The 25583-nt window shown below is 40.9% G+C and overlaps 1 protein-coding gene across 1 annotated transcript in view; it reads left to right on the forward strand.

The window, feature by feature from the left end:
• Nucleotides 1-1385: 1385 nt before the first annotated feature.
• Nucleotides 1386-25583, forward strand: part of LOC131885526 (potassium voltage-gated channel subfamily H member 8-like) — a 31734-nt gene continuing 7536 nt past the window's right edge. Inside the window, exons 1-12 of the mRNA XM_059233589.1 lie at nucleotides 1386-1473; nucleotides 4210-4858; nucleotides 11427-11628; nucleotides 11795-12028; nucleotides 12761-13098; nucleotides 13990-14347; nucleotides 16513-16673; nucleotides 18148-18230; nucleotides 18511-18653; nucleotides 19627-19809; nucleotides 19991-20193; nucleotides 24605-24854. Coding sequence (XP_059089572.1) covers nucleotides 11553-11628; nucleotides 11795-12028; nucleotides 12761-13098; nucleotides 13990-14347; nucleotides 16513-16673; nucleotides 18148-18230; nucleotides 18511-18653; nucleotides 19627-19809; nucleotides 19991-20193; nucleotides 24605-24854 — 2029 coding nt within the window. The 5' untranslated portion in view covers nucleotides 1386-1473; nucleotides 4210-4858; nucleotides 11427-11552. The remainder of the gene's footprint in view (nucleotides 1474-4209; nucleotides 4859-11426; nucleotides 11629-11794; nucleotides 12029-12760; nucleotides 13099-13989; nucleotides 14348-16512; nucleotides 16674-18147; nucleotides 18231-18510; nucleotides 18654-19626; nucleotides 19810-19990; nucleotides 20194-24604; nucleotides 24855-25583) is intronic.

Genomic DNA, 25583 nt, shown 5'->3' on the forward strand with positions numbered 1-25583 from the left:
TATCTATAATCAGTGACCTGGGCCACACGATGCCTGGAAAAGAAATCACGTTCATGGCATGTCAAGAGTAATTTTTTTTGCAATCTACCATGGCTCTTCCCGTTTTGTTTGGGCCAAGGTTTGGGCTGTCGGACGTTTCAAAAAAGGGCACATGGCACTTATTACAGCGGGACCCGCTTATATCGTCTCCGCTTACATCGTCAATTCGCGTCTATCGTCGTTTTTTTTTTCAAAATCCCGATTCGTTTACCGTGTGGCGCTTATTATCTTACATACTTTTTTTACTTTTTAAAACGATTTTTTTTCTGATTAAAAGGAGTTTTATGGACTTAAAGCCAATTCTAAAGATTTTGTGAGATCTGTAGCTTCCTTTTGCGCCTAATTGGGCAAAATTCTTCAAAACAATAAGAATTATATTCAAAGATGTCCGAGTTCCGTGAAAAAGTCTTTGCGCGTATTGCCGAGTCCTTTTTTTGAATTGCCTTTTTTATATTGTAGATGGTCTTCCTGGCAATTCCAAAGTATTTGGCAATGAACGTTGGCTGGTCACCAGCAACAATCCGTGCAAAGACTTTTTCACGGAACTCGGACATCTTTGAATATAATTCTTAATCGTTGGTGAATCAGATAATGTACAATTCACCTGTAAAGCTTAATAAGATCATAGATAGAAAGATGTGTAAGTTTTCCATCTTGAAATACTGGGGATTCCATTCACAGTACAGGTAAGGAAATCCACAAAAAAGTATGGATTGTTTTTAATACGAATCCGACATGAAAGCAAAAAAAAAACAGACCACAAAAAAAATCGCTAAATACGATCGAAAAATGAACATTGTGGTTAGAGCTCAGAAGACCTTTAACGAGCTAAATGGTACCACTTACATTTCATTAAGGGCCATCTCAAAATATAACATTAACTGCCATGAACCGGCAGTTATTTCTTTCATTTCTGCCTAGTATTTCTTTTATTTGGATGAAAATTTTATCATAAGCCTCACCATATATGGCAGCTCTAGTGGGACTGATTGTCGGTGAGTCAAAAAGTATTTTACTTGACCCACCCAAAAGTTAGCCCAAATGCCAGGCCGAAAAAATTGTTGGCACAACTGCCTCACAGCTGCTTAATGATGCATGCCAAAAGGGAGCTACTGCATTGAAAAGGGTTATATTTGGGGTCTCAACTCATAATTTGAACCATTGCAAACTATTCCTAAATTACCAAAGGTGCCAGGATTGTCTTGATTGCGGATCTTACAAAAATGTATTTTTTTTTTGCTAACTGTAGTCTAATGCACTACGCTTATTCAGTTTGCTTAAGTCAAAAAAGATATCCTTTTCTTTAATTCAGGACCCTGTCTGAGTCTGTTGTGAGACAATCTGTAGGCTTCACGAATTAAGGGCAGACAATTTTAATAATCGTGTTTTTGACTGGAACTCAAAGAGCCAAAATCTAGAATTTCATCTACAAATGTAAGCTAAGTTTTTATTATTCATAATATATTTTTGTTTTTAACATTTTATCTCTTGAACTTTGTGGAAGCTTAACTGGCGCTTTGAAAGCACTTTTAAGCCCTCGAAAATCCAGGTTAGCTAAACACAGAGGTTAAAATATCTTATTTGCAGACTTAGGAAAAAGGTCCATTTTTGGTCTAATCATGGAGGTCTCAATTTAACTGGAGGTCTTTCCAATTGTCGTCGGATACCTCGGTAGGCTTTGATCCCATTAAGAAATGGGGCTAAAACGGTGATTTAATCCTTATCTTGGATCGTTTTTCACCCTCCATCCTTTCAACGAGGCTACTGCTGATTATTTTAAGCCATTACGATCCAGTTTTCACTTAGTGAACTGTTTATAATTAAAAATTAGTGACATTGGAATTCAAGGATTGAGCAATAGTTGGCTCCTCTTCGCTCAGTAGTGGTTAAAACACCTTTCACTCAATGTCAAGGAGAGCTTTGATGTTTCAGGCAACCACTGACATCAAATATGTTTTGGAACTTTACACGAATTACTCTCACTTTTTATTCATGCAAGCCAAATTTCTTTGTTCGTCCATGTTGTATCGCCCATTTAGCTTAGCCTCATCTTGGAAAATTGAAAATTTGGACCATAGAAAAAAAGGGGTGACGAGAACTCTTCTATATACATCTTTGAGCTACATCGTAAAACTTGTCATGTTCCTGCGTATAATTTTGAATGTCTATGGCGAGTGAATCTGCGGGGCTTGGATAGCGTGACTAAGAATTTTCAATTTCTGGTTCGGAGGTTCAGTTTCATAGTTTCTAAATTTTCCGATCTACTATTGGGTACATTTGGTGGCGTCAAATATGTACAGTGTACCGTTGTCTATGGTCTAATGCAAAAAAAAAAAGTGAAAAGAAAAGTCATTAAAGTTCAAAAATAAGTTGTAAAGGAGCAAAAAAGACTGCTAAGTAGCAAAAAAAGTCCTTGGGCCCCTTTTGACCTCTCCACTGCATATCTTCTTTCAAAAAATGGTAAGCACTCAACTGCATTTTATGGGTAATCCATTGACTTTTTTCATTTTTATTGCAAGAAACCAAGATGTGTTCTTAGCAATGTTTGACATTAGGACATTGTTTAGAATTGATACAAATGTCATGGTATACAACTGATTTTCTTTTGGGGCATAGTGTCACTGTGTCATTGCTTTGGGGCGTTTTTATTCGCAAAACTATTTTTGTTTTTTGTTTGTTCAAACCTACGAGGTCTCCCTTTTTTGCCGACTTTCTCAAACATTAAACAGGGAGTTGAATTTGATTTTCAAATTTGTTGCTAGACCAAAAAACGTGCAATGTTTACACGAAGCATAACCTTTCATTTTAGATTTTTGGAAAATTACATTCCCTTTAGCGGTCAATAAGGCCCGTGAAAACTTAGACCAAAAGAAGACAAAATTGCTAAAAGCTTCTGTTTAGGGATTTCATTCTTCATTTGATCATGCTTGACGGCAGTAAGTAAAAAGGTCCCCAACAAGAAAAAAATAAGTTAAGAAGGAAACAGAGAAGAACCTTAAGAAAAAGCGGCTAAAAATGTTCTAAAACGTAACAGCAAGTAATAAAGAAAAGGATCTAAAACGTTGAAAAAAAAAATGGAGAAAAGGTGAGATCTTTTTGTTTTTATGTGATTCTAGTTAAGACTAAAACATTGAAATCCAAATAGTTTTCAAAAACCTATTTGATGGAAATCAGGAGCAAACTTAGTTAGCACTATCATATTAACATCATATTAACAAGAGCAGTGATAGAAGCAAGTCAGCTTTCGGGGCTTATAAGTTTAAAGGCAATTTTCATTTGAAATGTCCCCAGTTGCTTCAATATGGATTGCAAGCCAATGGGACCAAAAGCGACAGGAAGACCCACGTGTAGGGACGGGCAAAATGTGCAAAATATTAAAGCCTTTTAGAGGCACAAATGTGTAAAAATTAAGCGTAAAAGGGTCCATTAAAGCTTGATTTCTAGGTCCATTAATGAATAAACGTGACTCTTGGTTTTGATGATACCAAATATTTAAATGTCTGATTATGACTGAAACTGTTTTCTTTAGTGCGACATTTTTAAGTGCATTTCGACTTTAGGAACGATTTGACAGGGGATTTTTGGGGTTACATCGACAATATAACACTTATCACCTTACTAGATTGACCCCTTTCCGTGGTTCCTGGATAAAGGCTTTTTATTAAGCGTCAAGGGTTATTTTTTCAACGCTAATGGACGAATGACCTGATTAAACGAAACAAATCAAATTTAGGTTGGAAAGGTCGAAAAGTCTGGTGAGCATTAAATCTCCGGCAACTCGAAGCTTGGTGCCATCCTCCATACCTCCTAACGAGTGATTCAATCATGCAGAAAATCACACCGTGGGTTCTTTCACAGCCCTCTAAAATCAGATTCCAAGGTGGGTTTGTTGTTTTAGACACTGTCCTGACAATGAACGCCATCTGCCATTAGAATGAAAGTTGCCTGGGTCTACGTATTGGGGACATATCTCTGTCGGCTCTTGATTATATCACTCCGTCACTTCAGAGGAATTCTCATTCTCCCCCTTCCCCCTCGACTTCCCTGTCTCAGAAGCCTTCTTCTCAGCCAAGAGAGGGTGAATTTAGGGACGCTCTCCCTTTTCCCCTCCCGATTCTCGACACATTGTCCACACACAGCCTTTATTCCGGCCTTCTTCCCTTCTTCTAGCGCGTTGACAAAGCTCGAAAGAAGCACAACAGCCGAGATCCTCTTTCCCTTTTGGCCTTTGCTTCCTTGTCCTCCCCCAGCATCTCAAGCCACGAGGTCGGTCTTTGAGGGAGAGATTGGGCTGAGGACACGTTCAAGTTCATTGTGGAGAGACATGTCGTCGGAGAAGCGGCGAGGCAGCGGCAGTTGCTCTCGATCGACGGCTTGGAACGCGGTCCATGGAATCAACAAAGACCACCACCACCACCACCACCACCTACCTATAGTACGTACCTAGGCTGAATTCGATATTGTTGGAACAGAAAATCTTCGTCGAGGACACGCCAAGGAAGACAAACAACAGAACACGACGTCGCTCGGCGATAGAACTAGTAACCGCTCTGCTGTTCAGTGCGATCCAGGACCACACTCAATGTTTGCAGACTGACATCACACGAGGTAGATTCTTGATCGGACTGTCTGAGCGAGTGGCTGGCTGGCTGGCTTGGAAGCCATCTGTTTCCTTGTGGGTTTGACATTCTTAACTTCACCATAATGAAGGGTGGTGAGAAGTGGTGATCTGGGACCCATTGACGTTGGCATTGAAAGTGAGGAGTGCTCTTCAGCTTTTGTCATTGTCCGTGAGGAGCATGGGTTCCATCCTATGAGGGTAAGCCACTGAAAAGATCTGTGACAATGTTGTGGAGCTTAAATAGGGAAATACTGATATCTTGTCAGCCAATGTAAACAACGAAGGAGATAGTCCGAGTTCGGGAACGAATGCGGACAAATCTGTTTTGAGGGGAACATTAGGACCGACTTAATGATGATTCTGTTCCACTCCATGCTTACATAAGTGTTTCATCTGCAAATTGGAACAAGATGAAGCACTCCATCTTTCACTCGGCAGCATTTCATGCTCTCGGCAAAAGATGATCCCTATGAAAGGTGCAATCAGAAACCTTGATGATTGTGTGTCCTGCTATCCTTTTGACTGGAAACATGACTTTTCAATTGAATATCACAGCAGGATGTTGTCCCCAGCAATGAGTTTTTGTTCCCACTCATCTCAACCTCAAAAAAAAAGCCACGTAGAGAATGCAGCTTACTGTGAAAATGTCAATAGTCTTGGCTGTTTTTGCCCTTGTATTGTACATAAATTGAATGTAGTGGGATCGAACAAGACTCATTTTTAGCGTACATAATTACCTCTTCGAAGTGCTTTCTTATCACTTTTATCCGGCTGACAGGCTTCTTTCATTTTCTCAATAGCTTAAAGAATAGGCCTTCATCTCAAAAGATGGCTCAAAGAAGCTAGAATGAGTCTATCACTTGTTCGACCAAATCATGTGGGAACAGGCTATAAAGTTGAAAATTGAAACATCGGATGAGACCGCTAACCACAAAATAATGATCTCACATTGAGCTTCGTTACCTTCAGCCAACTCAAAGTCTAAAAATCACCCATAAAACACGAAAGATACCAATACGATTGCCTTGAAGGAGAGTCTCGAAAGCCACTACAAAGACCATGATAAGGTATTCTTGCTTGCTTCACTTCACCCAAACGTCAGTTACGAATCATGAAACCATCTTTTCTCCCCCCAAAATGTTGTTTTCACAAAATCAAGAAACGTGCCTGGCAAGTTGTAAGCGTCATTTCAAAGAGATTGACAAGCCAAATAATCTACACTAGAGAGATCCGGAAGGGATTCTCGAGGGAGCAATGTTCCATTTGCGAACAGTCAAGAAGAGCGTAAATTACGCCCACAATCTGTCGTCTCATGAATAATGATGTGGCACCCGGGAGTGGGGATTGGTGGAGTCATCGTGACCATTGGGGTGTCTCTTCGATAACAATCTTGAAATCTACCTCAGCCGTTCATATATTACATACTTCCAATAAGTTATTTTTCTAATTAGGAATCAAACATCGTGTTAACGAAATGGTGGTTGCTCAAATTTGAAAAAACGGTCAAAGNTGGTGGAGTCATCGTGACCATTGGGGTGTCTCTTTTATTAAAATCTTGTACTCCCCCCCCCCCTTTCAATATTAAGCATTTGGCCAAATTCGCTCAATTCTGAGGCCCAATAAACGATATCGGATGATTACACATCTCCCTCTTGTCCTACGCTATGGTTGTTGTACCAAGACGTACTCGGTAGTAATGGACTTCGCCTCCTTTCCAATACTACAACAAACAACTGCAGAGCTGCATTGTGTCTCAAGCCCCAGAAGCAACTCCTAATAATAATAAAGGCGCTCTCTATCTCTGGGATTAGGTGTGTGTGCACTCTAATTTTCCACTCGAAGAATCTCCGCTCAAAAAGTTTTGTCTTGTGACAAACCTGGCAACAATATAACATTCGGGCAAAAGCTCGATATTGACACGGATCAAGGGAAGGGAGCACTCACATCGATTTGCATTCATATAGCCATGGGGTCTCTCTGTGCAATATTTGTTTTAATACAATTGTTTTGTTGGGTTGTGGCAACCATTGGAGAAACATGTTTCATTTCAAGGGAATGGTTGAAACTTTAAGGCTACAGTGTCAAGCGGAAGGACATAAAATGTTGAAAGTAGGCGTCGTCAACGTGTTTGAGCTTTTTTTAAGTTTAATAGTTATTCATTCAGATTAGAACATGGTTTAGGGCGCTGTTCATTGAAAAATGAAACTTGGTGCGTTCTGAAATGACTTTGGTTTTGGTTTGTAGTTAGTTGGTACAGTGTAGTTAGGGTTAAAATACGGTGGTAGATGTAAGCTTCAAGGGACACAAGGCCAAAAACCCGTATGTTCTGCGATAACTTCAAAATGATACCCATTGCTTTATCTCCAAATATTCGAGTGGTTTTTTTTAACTTGGCTGAATTCAACCATCTTTGATCCCATTATGCAACAAAAATCTGGCCGAACTTGTTGTCTTCATTGCATTTAGCTCCCAAGATATTGGAGAGGCCCTTTAATTTTTATGAGTATATTCCATTTAAATGATTGAGGTCCGCATTCAAATCGTTACTTGGGCAAATTGGAAAATGCTTCGAAGAAGTGGCAGGCTTTGAAGGACAGTAAAGTGATTGACATTGAATTGAGCTACTTTGAGAGGCTATCTTGAAGTAAAAGTGAAATCGCGAGGCAAGCAAAATTTGCAGGTCCAAGTTGACGCGAAACATTTTTTTGTGAAACGACGTTAAACAAGAGATGAAGTTGGTTGTTCACTCGCATTGAGAGGGTGGCTCCTTGAGAAATTGTCCTGCCAAAAGAAATGATCAACCATGAACCTTTTGTTGTTGATTGTAAAAGTTAATCTGACAGCGGGAATTCAGCTTCCAAAAAGACTGGTGTGATGGTTTTCAAGGTTAAAGTGAAATTACTATCAGTGGTTGTTTTCATCTCAAATAGAAATGACCAACGACAAAAAAGTCGTAACAATGGTTGAAACCTATCTTCGGAATCGAACAGCCATTGAAGATAATATTTTGAAATAGTAATCTTGAATGAGGATATGTTCGAGGTAGAGTTCAAATGAACATATTCGACCAATCTGATTGGCTGGAATTTGTCGGAGAGCGGCCAAAGGTTCTAAGTGAAGCTCATCAATGAGCTAGTCATTCCCCCCAAAGAGCTCAAATATTGTGATTGCACAAAAAGTTAAAGTTAAACATGGTTCATGATCATGACAGATATATTGCACAAACTTGATTTACTGATTCCACGGGACTAGTGTGTCATATATCATGCCAATTATGTTAGTTTGGTAATTCTCAAGAAAATGTACTCGTCGCGCTATTCTTTTGCATTCTATTAGTAAAAAGTTGGATTAAGTAAGCACTTCAATAGAGAGAGTGTAGTCATGATAGTTGATACATTCCATCTAATGTAAAGTGACAAGATCCATGAAAAAGCCACATAGGTGTTCGATGGTCGTGTGCAGGTTTATGACTAGATATTTATTGCATTGAGGGACAGGTATTTATGCAGAGAAATGGATGGGTCCTTGAGAGTATGGATTGAAAGGGGAGAACAGATTGACTAGACGAGAACATAACATAACAATAGGGAATAGTGATGGGTCGCAAACCGGAAAATCAGCCACCTACCTTGAAGAACCTTAGTTAAGGCTCTCAGTTCAAACGGAAAAGGGTACAGATACGAAGAGCATAGATTAAGAACGAGTTTTACAGCAAGAATAAAGTCACGCTTTGTCACTCTGCTGAGCGGTTTCGAGTTTCTTTGTGTATCCCATTTTGCTTGTTAAAAAGCTGAAATTACCGTTCAAAACAGATCACGAGTAGGGAACCTACTCGTACATGTGTTGATATTCATTTTTTACTATCTTCTCTGATTATACATACTAAAAGCATTATTTCATTTTTTTCAAAGTCGGAATTACAGAGTGACAAAGAAGTGCTTTGGTTCGTTTGATCGCTTATTCAGCTGATTGACGCACCTTACGTGCGGTTCTGCATTCAGGGTCTCTAGTTTGAACATGAGGTGGCCAGCCTAAGAAAATGATTACCTAATGGTTCGTCATTTATTCAAGGTTCCGTTATCGAAAGTAACTATTGGATCTAGTTTTGGATTCATATCGAAGGTTATAAAACCCTCTCTTTTTGTTTTTTGCAAACTTGCAAGCTCATTTTCACTATCAGCTTAGATATGCTCAAAACATCTCGCAAATGCATCAAAATATTCCGACATGGCAGAACCAACAACAATTCTCCATGTTTCGAATGCTTTCCGGGTATCTCTCTAGGTTTAGTTTGTTCTTTTCATGGAACATGGAACGTTCCCAATTTTTGAGCTACTGTTGTTTTGAGCTTTCTTTTGATGAACCCACCTCAGATTCTGGAGAACTCTGGATTAGCATTGTTATTGACAAGACTCAGGTTGCTTATGTTATACACTTGTTGACGACCACAAACTCCACAGCCTTCTCTACGTGGTTTCTTGTGTCTTGAAAGCGTTTAAAGTGTTCCAAGTCCTGTCTTCAGACGGTGGGACTAACATATTGATCCTCTTGTCGTGTTCGTGCTCCCCTTTTTTCAGGACTTGGAAGACAAATAGGAAGCCTAGTAGGAATGAGGCCCATATTCGCCCAAACGACAATGAAAGGAGCAATGGGAAGACTACTGCACTACCACCACCACTTTCGTAATAATAGTACTATTGACACCTCTAAGGCTCAAAAGAGAAAGAGAGCGAGATACGGGACTGACAGAAGTTTTGACGATATTTTCCCACTAACAATAAACTGTGTCACGTAGGCTTCTAGTAATGAGACAAAACTTTTGATTGGTTGCTTACAAAGCCTCTAACGCGGTTCTTATTCTCTTAGCTTCACAGCCAAGCCACATAATTGGTTCAATCGTCGGCGTCGTGCTTGCCTGGGCTCGGTTTTATCCAATACACCCTGTCCAATATAACGTTCATGTGAAGGATCTTTCTCGCAAATAACAATAACCCAGACCCTCTGGAGTTCCATTACCTTCAGTACCTTGTTTTGCCTTCTGTTAAGGAGGGTCAGCCATTTGTTCCACTACTGAGCGGTTTATGTACGACAGTTTGAAAGGGCCATGAATTGGCCAAGTCGTCCGCCTTTAAATCGATGGCAAACAAGGCCAAAGTGGAGATGGATCCTTTCCTTTCACCATTTTCTTCCTTCAGCAATGCCAGCTCAGAACAGTTCCATACAGGGTTACCTGGAAGTCAAATGAACCTTCCTTCCATAAGCTAAAGATTGGAATACTCGGGTTGTCTGTCATGCCCCGAGGGACCATGAATATAAGTTGCCCTCGTGCTTGTCAAGGAACTCGTCTCCTTCTCGTTGGTTTTTGTTGTCCACTTTCGCTCCCGTCTAATTTGCCCGAGCCCTCTTACGTATCTGACTGAGCAAACAGTAGACAAACACAGTGCTTTACAAACTGCGGATGAGACAGGCAGGCAAATATTTGGGTACTTCATAACCGCCTCCTGAGTAGCCATACTTCCAACAATGGCCTACATTGGGATCATCACTCCGATAGTTGGATACAAATAGGTACCTTGAAGTGGCAGCCTTTCGGGTTTTTTTTTCACCCAAAAAATATCAAGTGTTGGTTTGATTGAAAGAAGGGATTGAGTATGTTTGTCGGACAGGATTTATTGTTTTTTTCTCGCCCTTTTATGACTTGATGTAACCGCCTTGCGAAAGGGACTTTGGAGCCATATTCAAACCAGAGGGCTCGTGTCATAAATTTGGTTCCGTCTAAACACGCCATTTGTCACCTTGTAATTGCCATTTTTTATTTCAAAGTCACACCTCACTGAAAACTTGATGTCTTGAAAAACGAAAATCATATCCTATGGTGCAGTTAAAAATGGACACTACTTATTGCACCAAATTCTTTCGGATTTGGGATTTACCTCTCATTTTTTTACCTGCCAATTGTTTGCAATAAGAAACCCTCTGGCTTTTTTTTGAGTGCAAAAAATGATCCCCAGTCAATTTCGCAGTTAGGTTGGCCGTGGTGCAAACCAATGCTTTCATATCGTGACCAAGAGACGTTTTTTGTTCGTGGGTCACATTCGACGGTTGTCCCGTAAATCAAGTCCAGGTTGAAGCGTGTAAGTAACGCTTCATGGTATGGCTTTTCTTTAAAAGCGCCAGCAATTTGTGAGACTGGCAAAAATGTGATACTTAATCACAGAAAAAGTCATCACACTCAAGATTTGGAGATATTGCACTAAGTCATATTTTTTGAAACATGTGTGCTTGAGTCTAATTGCAAATATAGGGATGAAGCTTATTTCAGTTGGGGTTTTCTGCATTCAGTAACAAGCCCTTGAAATCAATCATAAACATGGGAATCAAGCCTATATCCGTTGGTATTATCTGCATCCGGAAAATGTCTTTCTCAAAATTTCATCCAAATCTTAGTATCTGAATACTTTTCGTCAATATCAGTGTGACGTGTTTACAACCGAACTTGTCACGACGCTTTCCTCGACCATTAGCAGTCCAAGTAAGAGATCCATGAAAACAATCCGACCAAAGCAAGGAAGACCCTTGATGGAAGAACCCGAGTTTTTAGTCCCAGTTTTGCGGACAAGCTCACTCGTCACCTCCTTAAATAAAACTGCAAGCATTGCGTTGTTGTGTCCTTTTCATGTTTTGACTCAATGCGAAAAAAACGTCTCAGGGTCCCAATCTGGCTTTCTGTCCCACGCTTTTAGGTATATAACTTTTTGCATTGCAGGTACGCTGAGGTCAGACCCAAGTCTACCGAGGTTCTTGGAACCCAAATAAGAAGCTATGGGATGAATTAGAAGAGCCTTGGGACCGATTTTTTTCCTCTCTAGTGTCTCCAGCGTCACAACTCAAGATGCCCGGAAGAAAGGGCCTTTTGGCCCCACAGAACACATTTCTTGACACCATCGCCACTCGGTTTGATGGAACACGTAAGTACAATACCAAGCACATTCATACATGTGTAGTTATGGACCCAGCCATAGGATAACGAGAACCATACCAACTCGATTTATTCATGTTCCCCATGTCCCCATACACATAAGGAAAAGAAGGTCAATCCATAAATCACGTTGCCCCGTCACTTTTGTTTTGCAGACAGCAACTTTGTGTTGGGTAATGCCCAAGTTCCCCATGCCTATCCAATTGTATATTGCTCGGATGGATTCTGTGAACTCACGGGGTATTCACGGGCTCAAATTATGCAGAAGGGCTGTGCTTGCAAATTCCTCTACGGGGACGATACCGAGGAGAACAAGAGGAAAGAGATTGAAAATGCTCTCCAAGACAAGGCCGAACTCAAGACTGAAGTGAAATTCTATAAAAAGTCAGGTAGGGAACATTCATTCTCGCTCTTTTCGTATAGTTTTTTGCTTCTATTATAACAAGCACCCGCCAAATCCCAAAAGCCACTACAACATTCCATTTCGAAGTCATAGCTTCGACATTTCTACGCAATCTGGATGAGATTAATGTGATTTTCGCAGTGAAGCCCGGGAAGTTCAACTTTGGGGATCTCGTGGCCATTTAGCAGTTCGTTTGGACTTCATTCTTCGCTCTTTTGTGCATACGATATCAAAGTAAGGACACAATAGCCTTTCAATGGAGCGAGAAACTCAATCGTGGAAGGAGTGCTAAACTCAAGTTATAATGTGAGCTCAAAGTGAGCCAAAAGTTGTTACACTCAACTCTCGCCTCTGGAAACCAACTCCACGTGTGATGGAAAAAAAAGATAGTCCAGTGGGGAACCGAGACTCGGGCCTGGATATAAAAGAAGGTTTTCTCGTATTTGGAGGAAACATCTCGCCGCCTTCATTTCTACGTTCGCTTTCATACCGACCAACGAATGAAAGGCACAAGTTTCAGGAGCTCTGTTTCAGCCAGATATTTCACCCCTTGCCTTTGGTTGGGCTCTGATTTTCATGGGAAGCCCAATCCTTAAAGTATCCTTTCGATGACAGAGGCGAAGATTCTCTTTCATGTGCCTAATCCCAAGATTGAAACGGAACCCGTTAAAAGTGAAGAAAAGTTTTGAATTGTTAATGCGTTCGTTTGCTCTTCCAGGCACAGCCTTCTGGTGTCTGTTAGATATTGTTCCCATCAAGAACGAGAAGCGAGAAGTGGTTCTATTCTTGGCCAGCCACAAAGACATCACGAGTAGTAAACAGTTCTCGGGAATGAACCATCTACCCATTCCGGGTGGCAATGCGTTAGCCTGTGGTGATCATCCGAATGACACAGATGATGAGCTCCATCCATGTGATCCCAATGGCAATTTGGACCCTGAAGCTCCAACCAGCTACAACTACGGACGTCGTCGAAGTCGAGCCGTTCTCTACCAACTCTCTGGACATTACAAGACAGAGAAAACCAAGAAAATTCATTCCAAACTTAGCACCAATGTAAGTTCGAGAGGGATTCACACTCACACTCAAGAGGCCCCTTCTATTACTCCATGGTCGGTTAAATTTTGTCCGAGGGGAGGGAGAAGGTATATTTAGTGGAATCAGGTCAGGAAGCGAAAAGCTTGTCATGAATATTCAATTCGCTAGGTTTGACCCCGATCTCTTGTGGCCATGTGTACTTTCGTGGATTTGACCTGGAGCTACTACTACCCTTTGAAAATCTCGAGTTCCATTTTCACTCTGTACAGTAGCCAAATGGAAATTCTTGACATGTTCGTATTGGAACAGATTTCTGAGGCTCATATAGTATAGTATGGTCCTTCAGACGAGAAAGGTTCATCTAGCTTGATATGAAAGACAAAAAGTCAACATGGATTTGATCGGCCTCTCAATTTGATTTTAAAATTCATAGACCTACATACTACACACACCACACACCACACACACACACACACGCACACACACATAATTCCAAATTGTGACCCCCAACTTTGAGCCCTCACTGTCATCAAGTGGCCTTTCTGACAGACTTCATGTTCTTTTGCTAACATTCCCTACAACCAATGTTTCCGGAAATATTCATTTTGTCTCATTCAACATCTGGCAAGTCATCTCTGCTCAGCAATTGCTTTCCATTCATTCAAAATAATCCCTTGAACCTTCAGCTTGGTAGCCCACCCAACATCTCGGCCCCAGGAACGAGATGAAAAAGTAAAGCTACGGGGGTTGGGGTTGTCCTGCAGAGAGCGACAAGAGCTTCAATGACTCGGAGTGAAAGAACTGAAAGATCATTCCAGTTCCATTCAAGGATCTGCCCAACCTTACCTCCCTGAGCGAGCCCTTGAATTGATGTGCCGGCCTAATGAACTCGATTCAATTTGTTTCCAGTCCCTCCTGAGCCCACCTGCGACCAACATCCAACCTCTTCCCGAATACAAGACTGCTGTGGCCAAGAAGCCCCGTTGGGTGCTTTCCCACTATGGGATGGTCAAGACCTGTTGGGACATTCTGGTGCTCATGGCCACCATCTACGTGGCCATTGTGGTGCCCTACAATGCCGCATTCCACGATCCCGTCATTTGCCATTCCGAAGTGCTGACTAATGTCCACGTGATGGGAGGAGGCGTGGTTTCAATCGAGCCCAGTGCTAACCGAACCAAGAGACAAGAGGTACTTGTCAAGGTGGAAGAAGAGAAGAAGGCCTCAATTGTGTTGGATGTGATTGTCGAGGCTATTTTCATCATAGGTAAGTCATTGAATGGTAGTTATGGGCTTTGAGAGACGGTCAAGACGGGTAGCCGGTCCAAACATTTCGGTAGTCCTTAGAGAGCTTAGAGTGAGAGCCCCAAATCTGGAATTGGTCCTCCTTTTCTTCTTGCTCTCGTCACAACAAAGTTCATGAATATTTGAAGAGCTTTACTTGCGTTGAAGCTCCTGAAGTTGCCGGTCCTCGTCGTTTCCTCAATTATGCTGACAAGCAAATGTTTTCAACATCCCCATGTTCTACATAAAGGGGACTCTTCGTTCACTCTCTGCAATGGCCTCATTTCTTGACACTGCCTGAACCACATTAACAAGTGTTTCTTCCCTAATTCATTACTCTACCGTACATGTACATAGAATCTAGGTTAGGCTTAAGAAGACTTAAGATAAAGGGAGGGTGAAAATGATAATGTACCGGGTGCTTTCAAAATCTAAAGGCATTCGCCTTCTTTCGTTTTGATTGCTATTCTAAAAGCTTAAGGTGCAAAAAATCAAAATTTGGTACAGCCTATTCTGAGTAGCTTTTGACAAATTCAATTTCTGCTCCGGGTTATGAAATCATTTCCCTTTTGTCCAAGAATGTTGACATCAACCGAGGCTACTTTTGCACTCTTAGAATTTTAGATCAAATAGCTTCTGTGTTGAAAATGACATGAAATCTTAGATACTAGGCTGACAATTAGAAGCTTTGTGATCGCTTTGACTTTCTTTTCCGCCTTGGCGAGCGGTCAACATGCTGGAGCGAAATGGAAATATTTTGATTGTGGTCATCGGTAGAGGAAGTTGATTTTAGCAAAAGCTGTTCAAAACAGAGTGTGCCACATTTCAATCTTTGCAACCTAATGTGTAAAACCAAAAAATATGAAACAAATGCCGTTTGATTTGAAAGCACCTCGTGTATCTGCTCGATTTTGGAACCCTGACAATCTGTCTGCTGTACCGTACATCCGAAATATGAAACAAATGCCGTTTGATTTGAAAGCACCTCGTGTATCTGCTCGATTTTGGAACCCTGACAATCTGTGAGAAGGACCCTTCTGTTACATTTGATGAGTTGTAACGAAGAGTCTTGAAACGAATCATAAAGGAATTACACTCCACATCGGTTAATGTTCATTGAAAATCTTGGATATTTCCCAAGACCTTTTGCCTTTGTCCAAGAAAGACAATTTATTCACTCACACAAAATAGAAGCCATTTAAGGCTTTCAAGAAAAGAATGAACCTGACAAGCAGATCAAGAGTTTCGACCAAAGCCGAATTCAATGCCTTCTGTATTTCCCAATCCCAAGCCAAAATATGTATGGTATTCCAATTCAGGTATTCAATCAATCGTCGAAAATAAAAAATTGGAATGGAATTCCTTCCAAAAAGTATTTGAAAAGGATAGGTGGAAAACATATGGCCTGAAGAAAAATCTTACTGATGGGACAAGTTTTACTACATGAAAAGCAAGAAAAGGCTGTGTCATTAAGAAGTCATTCAAGACTGTGTCATTAGCAGCCGATCATTTCTCGCTCGATCCATTCACCTTTAGAAAAGGAACCCTACACCATGATTTGTTTTTTGGCAAGATCCAATTTTATTGCAAGCCCTTGGGAGGCTTCAACAAAAGAGCAATTCTTTACAGGAGAGCATTCTGATCCCTCTGAGGGCATGGTTGTCAAGGTGACATTTAAAAAACGTGTAACTTTAGTAGCGGATTTAAATCTAATAACGAGAAGTTCTAAATAAAAAAAGGAAGAGAATACCACTCTACATTCTGTCAGGGTCACGAAGAGGCGCAGAACCATCGTACGTTCTTGAATCGAATGATGAAGTCTGAATAGAACTCAAGACTTTTTGACTCCAATGGTACGACCTTTTGCCTCTCGCCCGTTTTATTGTTCGTTGACATTGCAAACGCTAAATAGTTCTTTTAGAGGTACATACATGAGAAGGGGAACTTTAGAAACCCCCAACTAATTGGCAATTACAACGTGGAACGTTTTTGCATGATAGAAGTCATTTACAGATTCCGGTTGATAAAGGGTTAAGTAAGGACGAGCGAAATTCTGGACTACTGGAGACCTTTTTTTCTTGGCTGGGAACGGCATTTGGAACGATGCTTTGTCATTGCGTTAATTATGCGTTTATGTTCGAATTTCAGACATTTTGCTCAATTTTCGCACTACCTTTGTGAACAAGAAAGGCGAGGTGGTATCAACTTCGAAGTCGATTGCCTTTCACTACATGAAAGGCTGGTTCATCCTTGACCTTATCGCAGCTTTGCCCTTTGACGTACTCTACGCTAGCGAACTCTCAGAGATGGTAAGCTCACTTGCGTAGACTCCAAAATCATTCATCATCAACTTGTAATGAGGATTTGCAAAAACAGACCCTCGACAAGGCTTATGAGGAAGGCCAATTTGCTTAACGACCAGATTGGCCCTTGCATGGCAAAGGTCGGTCCATGGTGAGATTTTCCAAGAATTGTCATTGAGAAGTCAATGGGATCAATGTTTCCAACGAAACGGGGTTTGAAAGTACAATTCCAGGGTTGTGGTAGCCTTTCAGTACCATGCCCGTATGCATAGCTGGTCGTGACGGGGCAATCTCTTTAAGACATTCGACATATACGCAATTACCTTCAGTTAGAAATGAAGGTCAATTATCGGTCACATTGTGATGTGTGAGTAGAGATGTAAAAAAAGTGCAAAATGGCATATTTGCACTTTTTACACTTTTTAGCATTTCCAGATCCAATATTTTGAAAGTTCATGAAAAACAACACGGAAAAGCCAGACAAGACTTGTTTTTGTTCGCAATAAGTTAGGGAATGGCCATCTGATTGCTTCATATGGTAATTTTGGGAGCTCACTTGTTCATCAAATAGGCTTCAGTCTTATTGAAAACGTATAGAATTCCAATTTCTTTTGAACGCAGCATTTGCTCTTACTCACATGTTTAAAAACCACGTTCAAGCCATTGATTGTTTGCCATTCCAATTGATTTGTCGAAAACTTTTTCCGAAGATATTTAATGCACTTTGATTAATAGTAATATCAATCTTTATCAACTCTAATGCATTGAAAGTGAACCAATAACTTCACAATGTCACATCATCATGGCTTCCAAAATGCCATACTGTGGTAATGGGTGGTATAATTGTTAAATTATAATTATTTGAAATATGTTTTGGGCAAACAAACTAATTTCAAGGGCCCTTTGAAAAAGGATTGGTTGTGTTTTTCATCCAAATCATGCCATGCTAAGAATATGTTGGAATCACTTTTAGATTTGGATAACAAGATGAATACGGTCTGATTCAAAAAGTACTGGTCGCAGTTACAACAACATTTTGGTCAATTTAATCAATGTATTTATTTTTCGTTTGAAAAATAAGAAAGACACCTGGAAATGTATTCATTTGCCACAGCTATTATGCACTTTGTTATTACTGTTTTTGCCTAATTCAATTCCTTTCTGGGTGCACTTTTTGACCTCCATATTTGCACTTTTGCTACAGCTCTATTGATGTGCATGGTACTTGTTGTACATACAAACAAGTCCAACATAAGCAAGTGTTCAACTTACTCAAGAATGGCTCTTGAAGAGTACAGAGCCTCGAGATAGGCACTTACTTCACTGTAATGGGCACTAAATGGTTCTAAAGAGCCTCTCAACCCTACATCAAGTGGCATGAGAGCTCATATTGGGAGTGAAATTGTAATGGAACATGTGCCAATTTAGGGATGCCAAGAAAACGAACTGACGGACGAACTATTTCCTCTCCTATTTTCAGGATTCTGAATCTTTCACTTCGATTCATTTACTGAAACTCACCCGTCTTCTACGACTCGCACGTCTTCTTCAGAAGATGGATCGGTAAGAGTTTTAAGTCATTCGATTAAAAGGAACAAGATGCCAATAATTCAGTTACGAGCAAAACAACTTGCTCGACCCTGGTTCCGTTCAAAAAAGTCTGATCATGATTTCCAAACCAAATCTCAAACGTTGACGTAAATAAAGAAGGAAATGCCCCAAGTAAAGAATATTGGCCAATCTTCCTTTTGCCATATCATCTGATTTTGTACTTTGATCTTCAATCTTGGCGCATCTGGACCTTTTCTCACCTCTTTGGGCTTCATTGTGTCCCTTCTTTCAGCTACTCCCAATACAGTATTGTCATCCTGACTCTGTTGATGATGACTTTCGCCCTTTTGGCCCATTGGATGGCTTGTATCTGGTACGTGATTGGCACCCACGAACAACCCAATTTCGACTCCGAGGCCGATCTTCTTTTTCCTGGTGAGTGAACACCAAGTGAGGAACCAGATAAGATGGAGGTTGGCTTGGCCACAAAGATTTTTCTTCAGCCGAGAAATTCCTCTATCAGTCGGGATTATTTTTTGACTCTTATCTCTGGGCTAAGGAACAACACTGCAAAAAGAATGATTCATCAGCAGTGTTGCTGCCAAAGTGAATGTCAAAAGTACCGTAACAATCGAGATATTAAGTTGCAAGTGTATTACGCATGTTTAGAAAGACTTGTGGCCGGAATTCCGAGTATAATTATAACAGTTTTAAAATTTTCTTAAATTGAAACTATCAGGAAAGATAATAATAATCTCTAAAAAAATGGACCCCTTAAGATCTTCCTGAACATCTAGGTTTGGGCTCAGGTGTCTGGATACCTTTGTACAACTGGAGGTGTTTTGTAACGGGGACTGTGGATCACGATTCCCCACGGCCTTTTCGCTAGATGTTTGTGACCTGAATTCAAACCCCTATTTAGCTTAGACCTTTGAGAGTTCTCCCGTCCTTAAGGTCTTAAAACAAACAACAGAATAAGCTCTTCTGGTCTGCTTTGAAGAAAAGGGGAGGAGGGTATTTTGTGGTTTTTGACATGTGTTTTCTCCTCTTCGTCTTGTGAAAAGCACGACACGTAAAGACGTTGGACTCCTTAAACTGTTTGTGTAACTTTTTGAATTCAATATCCTCTAAAATTATGATTATTCAATTGCCTGTTGTTCTTGGCGTTCACTTGAGATGCATTTCTTGTGATGATACACTTTGCAATTCCTAATTGAATGTTCTCAAATATAGGAGCAAACATTTGAATTGGATCCCTGTGGCCTACATACACACAGGCTACATGTACAATGAGTCTTCCTGGTCTTGCTTATTGCCTGTTACTAGCAGATGAATTATGTACACATTTGTGTCAAGCAAGCTTGGTCTGACTGAGAGTAACATAATTGCTTTTTCGATTTGCTTGCAGGCTGGTTAAACCTTCTGGGACAACGAATGGGCCTTCCCAATGGAGGCTGTATTCCTCATGTCGACGCTTATGTGACAGCCTTGTACTACACATGCACATCACTCACTACGGTTGGATTTGGCAACGTCGCCGCCAACACCAAGTTGGAGAAGATCTTCTCCGTGGTGATCATGCTAATTGGAGGTAGGTTCTCATGTCCTCATTGAAGTCCTCTAATTGTCACCCAATAGTCCCCGAGATTAAAGCCAGTCCTCTCCAAGGGAAAAGCCCAACAGGCATGTCTCTATTAATGGTTGGAGGCTAGGAAGATCCCAAACAGATCCCTGAAGGAAAGAAGTGAAACCATGCGATTAACCTATTCCAGCTTTGATGCACGCCACCATCTTAGGAAATGTCACTGCTTTGGTTCAACGGATGTATGGCGCCAGAAAATCCGTGTATCAGACCAAATGGCGAGATCTGAAGGATTTCTCCATTTTACACTCGGTACCTAAACACCTCAAGCAAAGAATGCAGGACTATTTCCAAACCATGTGGTCGCTCAACCATGGCATTGACCCTGTTGAGGTAAGATCCGATTTTCCCCTTAGCCTAATGGAACAACTTCATTTCATTTATGGCATGTCTAAACCTCTCAAAGTGTGCAGAAATTCCGAGTCTGCATTTACTCTGGATAGCGTTAAGAGTTAATTAGGGTGTTTTTTGGCCGCTGGAAAAGACATCAAAAATCGCCCAAGGGCTTGTTTTGCTTAGGGAAAGGGTGAGAGAGCAGAGTAATCGTTTCTAGAAAGTGCACACGGATCCATTAAGCCACGCAAGAAGTTTTGCACCCTGGAGAATGGTTTTAAACTGGCTCGTGGCCAGATCTGATTGTTTCCCTACAGTTTGTTTACTTTCACAATATGCAGCTAGCTAGCCTTGCTAAACCTTTTACGTCCAGATCTAGATAATTCATTGAAGCTCATAGGTAATTTTCAAACCACAGCAATGTCAAGGCACGTTTATCCAGTCAAAGTACAAATATCGACCATCAAAATTGTTGTTGTGAACTGTATCTAGTAATTAGAAAGCATCCGCCAATTTCATTTCTTGTTTTTCTAAGTCAGATTGGAAGTGTGCATGCCGAAGATAGATTATAAACTTTAGTTTTTTAACACCTATTTGGTGGAAATTAGGAGCACACTTCGTTAAGACTTGTATGCAAATTTGAAAACGCTATTGAATTTCAAGTAAGCGGTTTTTAGTTATGCAAGTTTTTAATCTGAACTAGAAAACCATAAGGGAATGAAATCTGCTATTCCTTAGTATTTCGTGGGCAACCAGAAAATCCCAAGAAGTATTTGGATATTTCCCTCAAAACTTGACGAAGCACTTTAACCAGTCAAGAGTGATGATTGAGCAATTCAAGGAATATAGCATCTGTGATTTCATTTTTTTCTCCTGTTTAATTTTCCTGAAGTGTCTCGTTTTAACTCGAAATTGGAGGGGAAAAAATATCTATTTTTTGAATTCTGCCTTGGCGTAAGTTTAATGAAGTAACCGAAGTAACAGTGGTTAAATGGCTCAAAAGTTGGGTAAGCAAGAAATAGTTTTCCTTCTAGATGCCATGGGTTCAAATCCCAACCTTGGAAGCAAGCCCTCCGAAAGTAGAATGGTTTCTTCAGAAAACTCTCTTCAAGAAAGAAGCCCTTTTAACAGTAGATGGCGTTAGGGGTTGAAATTGGTGGTACCAAGCTGAAAAAGGTGTATTGAACTTCACACAGAGAGATTGCAGTTTTCTCTCAAACTTCCTCGGTGATTACGATAATACCCTCCTCACTCACAAACACTTGGGCTAGCAACCACCTGCCTTTGACTAAACTTGGAGGAATGCAGATGGGGTCTGTGTTTTACGACTGGCATTGCTTTTTTCGTTGTTTTAATGAAGAGCAACGGGTCAGTCGTCATAGTTGGACCAGATCTTCCAAGCTTCCATAGATTTGGAGGAGAATCTTTCGAGGATGCTTCCCTCCATGATGGTCCCTAGAGAGACAAAGTCAAAGTCAAAGTCACAGACCAACGGAGGACACCAATTCCGTTGAGGGGGGTCCCCAATATCATACATGAGTGTATCCAATATCCAAATTATGCTCAATGGAGATCTAATGAACTTAATACAGCGAATCGAAAGATGTACCAGAATAACTGTTAGTTTCTTGAGAAAATTGCCAGATGGTGACTAGCTAAGGGCTTTCTTAGACTCCCGACTCTTGGACAAGTTGAAAGAAAACCTCACTAGGAGAATGTGTTACAAATTGATCCAAAGTAGGGGAAGAGTTCAGTAACTCACAAATTATGGTACGTCGTGAGAAAAAGTTCACCAGTGCAGCTTGCTTTTGTTCCTATTCAAAAAAGGAAACATTGCTCCTAGTTTCCTTTTCCAAGCTTTCGTGGACCCTTACAAACTCTCATGGCCTTGCATGGTTCCGTTCGACCACTTTCGTTCAACCAAACAACAATATCTATATTTATATTTATTTCCTTTATTTACTCCCTTTAAGAATTTGCAACGCTTTCGCACAACATTGAATTGGATTAAATGACCACGTTGGATTTGGAAAGCTTCCAAACATTTCGCTTGGCAACGTCAAATGAAATCTGCTATATTTCATTCCCGTGTGCTTGCACGCACGCTCCTCTCGATCTGCGACTGTTTGCAGAAAATGGGTCAACGGAATGTGGGTTAAATCCATTCCCTTCTAAGTCATGGATGGTTCTGCTTCACTAGAATCCGGTGGTTTTCCTTCTAGCTTGATCAGTGCGAATGGAAGCGACGTCTTCATTTTTTGCAGGAGTCAGGAGTTTAAAAAGGTTAAGAAAACCGTACCAATCTAAGATCAAGTTCTACTGGCAGTGTATACTTGCAATGAGGTAATCGTAGAAAAGGAAGCACATGCAAATCTACCCTTATTTAGTTTTGTTATGTTCACCTCAGATAGGAATCGGTCAAAGAGTGATGGATTTGGGTTTGAAGAAAAACAACTCGGATTCTCAACAAATCTAGGGGGAAGTGAGTTCCTATGACCATCCGACCTATCGTGTACGCCATGAATGATGATCGATTTGGATCGCATTTATGGAGTCGGTGGTCCATGAGTGGTAATGAACCAAACATCATGGATCGTGGTTGTGGCCTCTTTTCGAGACCTACCAGGAATCTCGACCTCGGGAAACTTTATTTTGGTTCTGAACGGAAGTAATGCGAGGCCGAGATCACCGTTTTGGAGGGGTTCCTAATTGTTTCGAGGCAAAGTGGACAAGAGCAGGAGTCATTTTTCAAAACCTGTCGGTCGTTAACTTCGCTCTATTCTTGAGTTGAGGCCACCACTTAACCTCGAGTTCCTCGTGTCCCTTATTTCCTCTTCGATAGCGTTCCAACCAGCTGCACTTTGTTCATTGCATCCACTTTGATCCCTCCCATAAATGCATCATTGGTGGCAAGCCAAGGCCAAGAAGCACTCTCTAGTAACAGCACCCGAGCGCACATTTTCACTACAGCTATACGTGAAAGCAGCCTCCACGTCGTATCGCATCATCAAGGTAAACTTTGGAATCGAATTTCGAAGGTGCAATTCCGTGGCCTTGCATTTGCGGCGCTATGAGATGTCAAATGGTTGAATGAAGAGCTCATTTTCATTCCAATTGATCATGTTGGGGTATGAGCAAGTGTATTCATGTCATGTCAATGGGCTGACCCTGATTCATTCACACCGGTAACCCTGATTCGATTATGACTTCATAGAGAGCAATCATCATCCACCTCGGTCCCTCAATCGTTGGCCTAGATTATCATGAATGCCTTGCGTTCGTTTTCGAGGCTGGTCCTAAACTAATAATGTACTGCTATGGCAAATCGAGCCAGTCAAAGTGCTGGATTGCACTCCTTTGGTTTCTTTCTCTGTCAATTCAGTTTGGCCTTAATGAATATCGGCGGGCGCCATGATCTCCATACTTCTCATGTGTCTACTTGGCAGAGACCACGACGCTCTCTCTCTTCCTCTCACTCACATTCCTCCAATGTTGGTATTAGTGTTCCCTTGCTGCAATGAGTCTTTGGCATTCAATACGGTGCGTCATATTACCCTTTTGGCCTTCCACAATAGGTAACCTTGAAGCAAAGTGAATTTGCCATACTATCTGCTTCATGGGTAACAAAATCGTAGTGACAGACATTACCGGCAAAGAAGGAGTTTGTCTAATGAAATGGAGTTCAAAGCTCATCTAGGAGGGAACAGGGGATTACTGTAGGAGTAAATCGTCTCGGTGTGAGATAAGACTCTAATCAAAAAGTAATCAAGGCTATGTGGAGGTGAGAAGGAAATCTTATGAGAACAAATTTTCTATGCTATCTTAAGGAGATCGTAGGAGGTTTTGAGTTGAGAAAATCTTAAATGCAAATACCTGGTTTGTCCGTTCTAATCCGCCAAAGTAATCCACTTTCGGGGAGAAAATATTTTCCTCCCGTCCTTCATCACTTAGTGTCCATTCATTCTGACTCGATTCCTATCCAAAGCACTTTGGGATTCGGGACTGGTACAATGGTATGAAAACATGGACTCTCAAAATGATTACCTCGCTTTGATCAGGGACGATTTTGACTCGTGAGAAAGTCAGGAGGTCCATATATCTGAGAATTTAAAATCTGCTCAAATCTAAATCAGCCAAATCAGCGCTCGCGAGGATTCAGACCCAATGCTTTTTGCACACGCTTCGAGCAATGCTTACTGTTTTCCATCATGCTGAAGCTAGGACCAGGCAACGATGTTCATAACGAGAACGAGACATTTTCGAGTTGATGAAAGGCCAGTCTTACTCTTCTCAGGTTGAGCCCTGATGAATCCTGGTGTTGTTGATGCTGCTGCTGCTGTTGTTGTTGTTGTTGTTGTTATTGTACTTCGAGTTGGATGATTGGAACTTGCTTGTCGTCTTCTCATTCTAGATCTTAGCGGATTACCCCGAGGAACTCCGTGGCGATGTGTCCATGCATCTACACAAAGAGATCTTGAGTCTTCCAATTTTCGAAACAGCTTCGGAAGGCTGCCGAAAGCTTCTGTCACTGACCATTAAGACCAACTTCTGCGCTCCAGACGAGTATTTGATCCACAAGGGAGATGCATTGCCAAACATCTACTACCTCTACAATGGCTCCATGGAAGTTCTTCAGGAAGGCATGGTGGTGGCCATTCTCGGTAAGCGATACTACTCATTTGTGAAAGACTGACATGATAGATCAAAAAAATATTTCGGTTTGAGGAGAGTTTTTACAGCCAGACGTGGTATTTGGACCATTGATGTGGGAATTTCTTCAAAAAGCAATATTTTCTGATTAAGATCTTCTAAGGTCTTTTAAAATTGACCGCATCAGTTTGTTTATATTACACTAGTGAAATACTGCTTGGAGCCTTTGTGCTGAATATGATGCAAGGTATGATTAATTATTTTTGGAAGCTTAGTCACCGCTCCAAAGAATCTCCAGGAGTATGAAACGAAATATGTGTAGTCCTTGTTTATCATTACATGAATATGATATATAATCTTCCAACGCATGAAAGTTGATGGACATGACTAGTCATCCTTGAGTATAGGGTTGATCTGGGAATATTGTTCAATAACTTATCCTAAGTCTGCCTCAAGAGCTACAAGCGTATCAGTTACATAGATCTACATATTCCCAACAAACAGTAGAGAGATGCAAATCAAGAAATGAAGGAGCCCGAAAAAGTAGAGATGAAGACTTCATTATTTGGACAAGCCAAGATTATGGACGCCTTGAAGGTACCAAGCCGAAAGTGTGAGCAAATCATCCCTTGAGATCATACACACACAGTAAAGTGTTAAACTTTGTCTGAAAATCATTTAACACAATATTGTCCTCTCAACCATCTTAACTTGTAATAGGTTTTTGTGAAGCCAGTGAG

Source organism: Tigriopus californicus, chromosome 8 (assembly GCF_007210705.1).
Source record: "Tigriopus californicus strain San Diego chromosome 8, Tcal_SD_v2.1, whole genome shotgun sequence".
Classification (NCBI taxonomy): Eukaryota; Metazoa; Arthropoda; class Copepoda; order Harpacticoida; family Harpacticidae; genus Tigriopus; species Tigriopus californicus.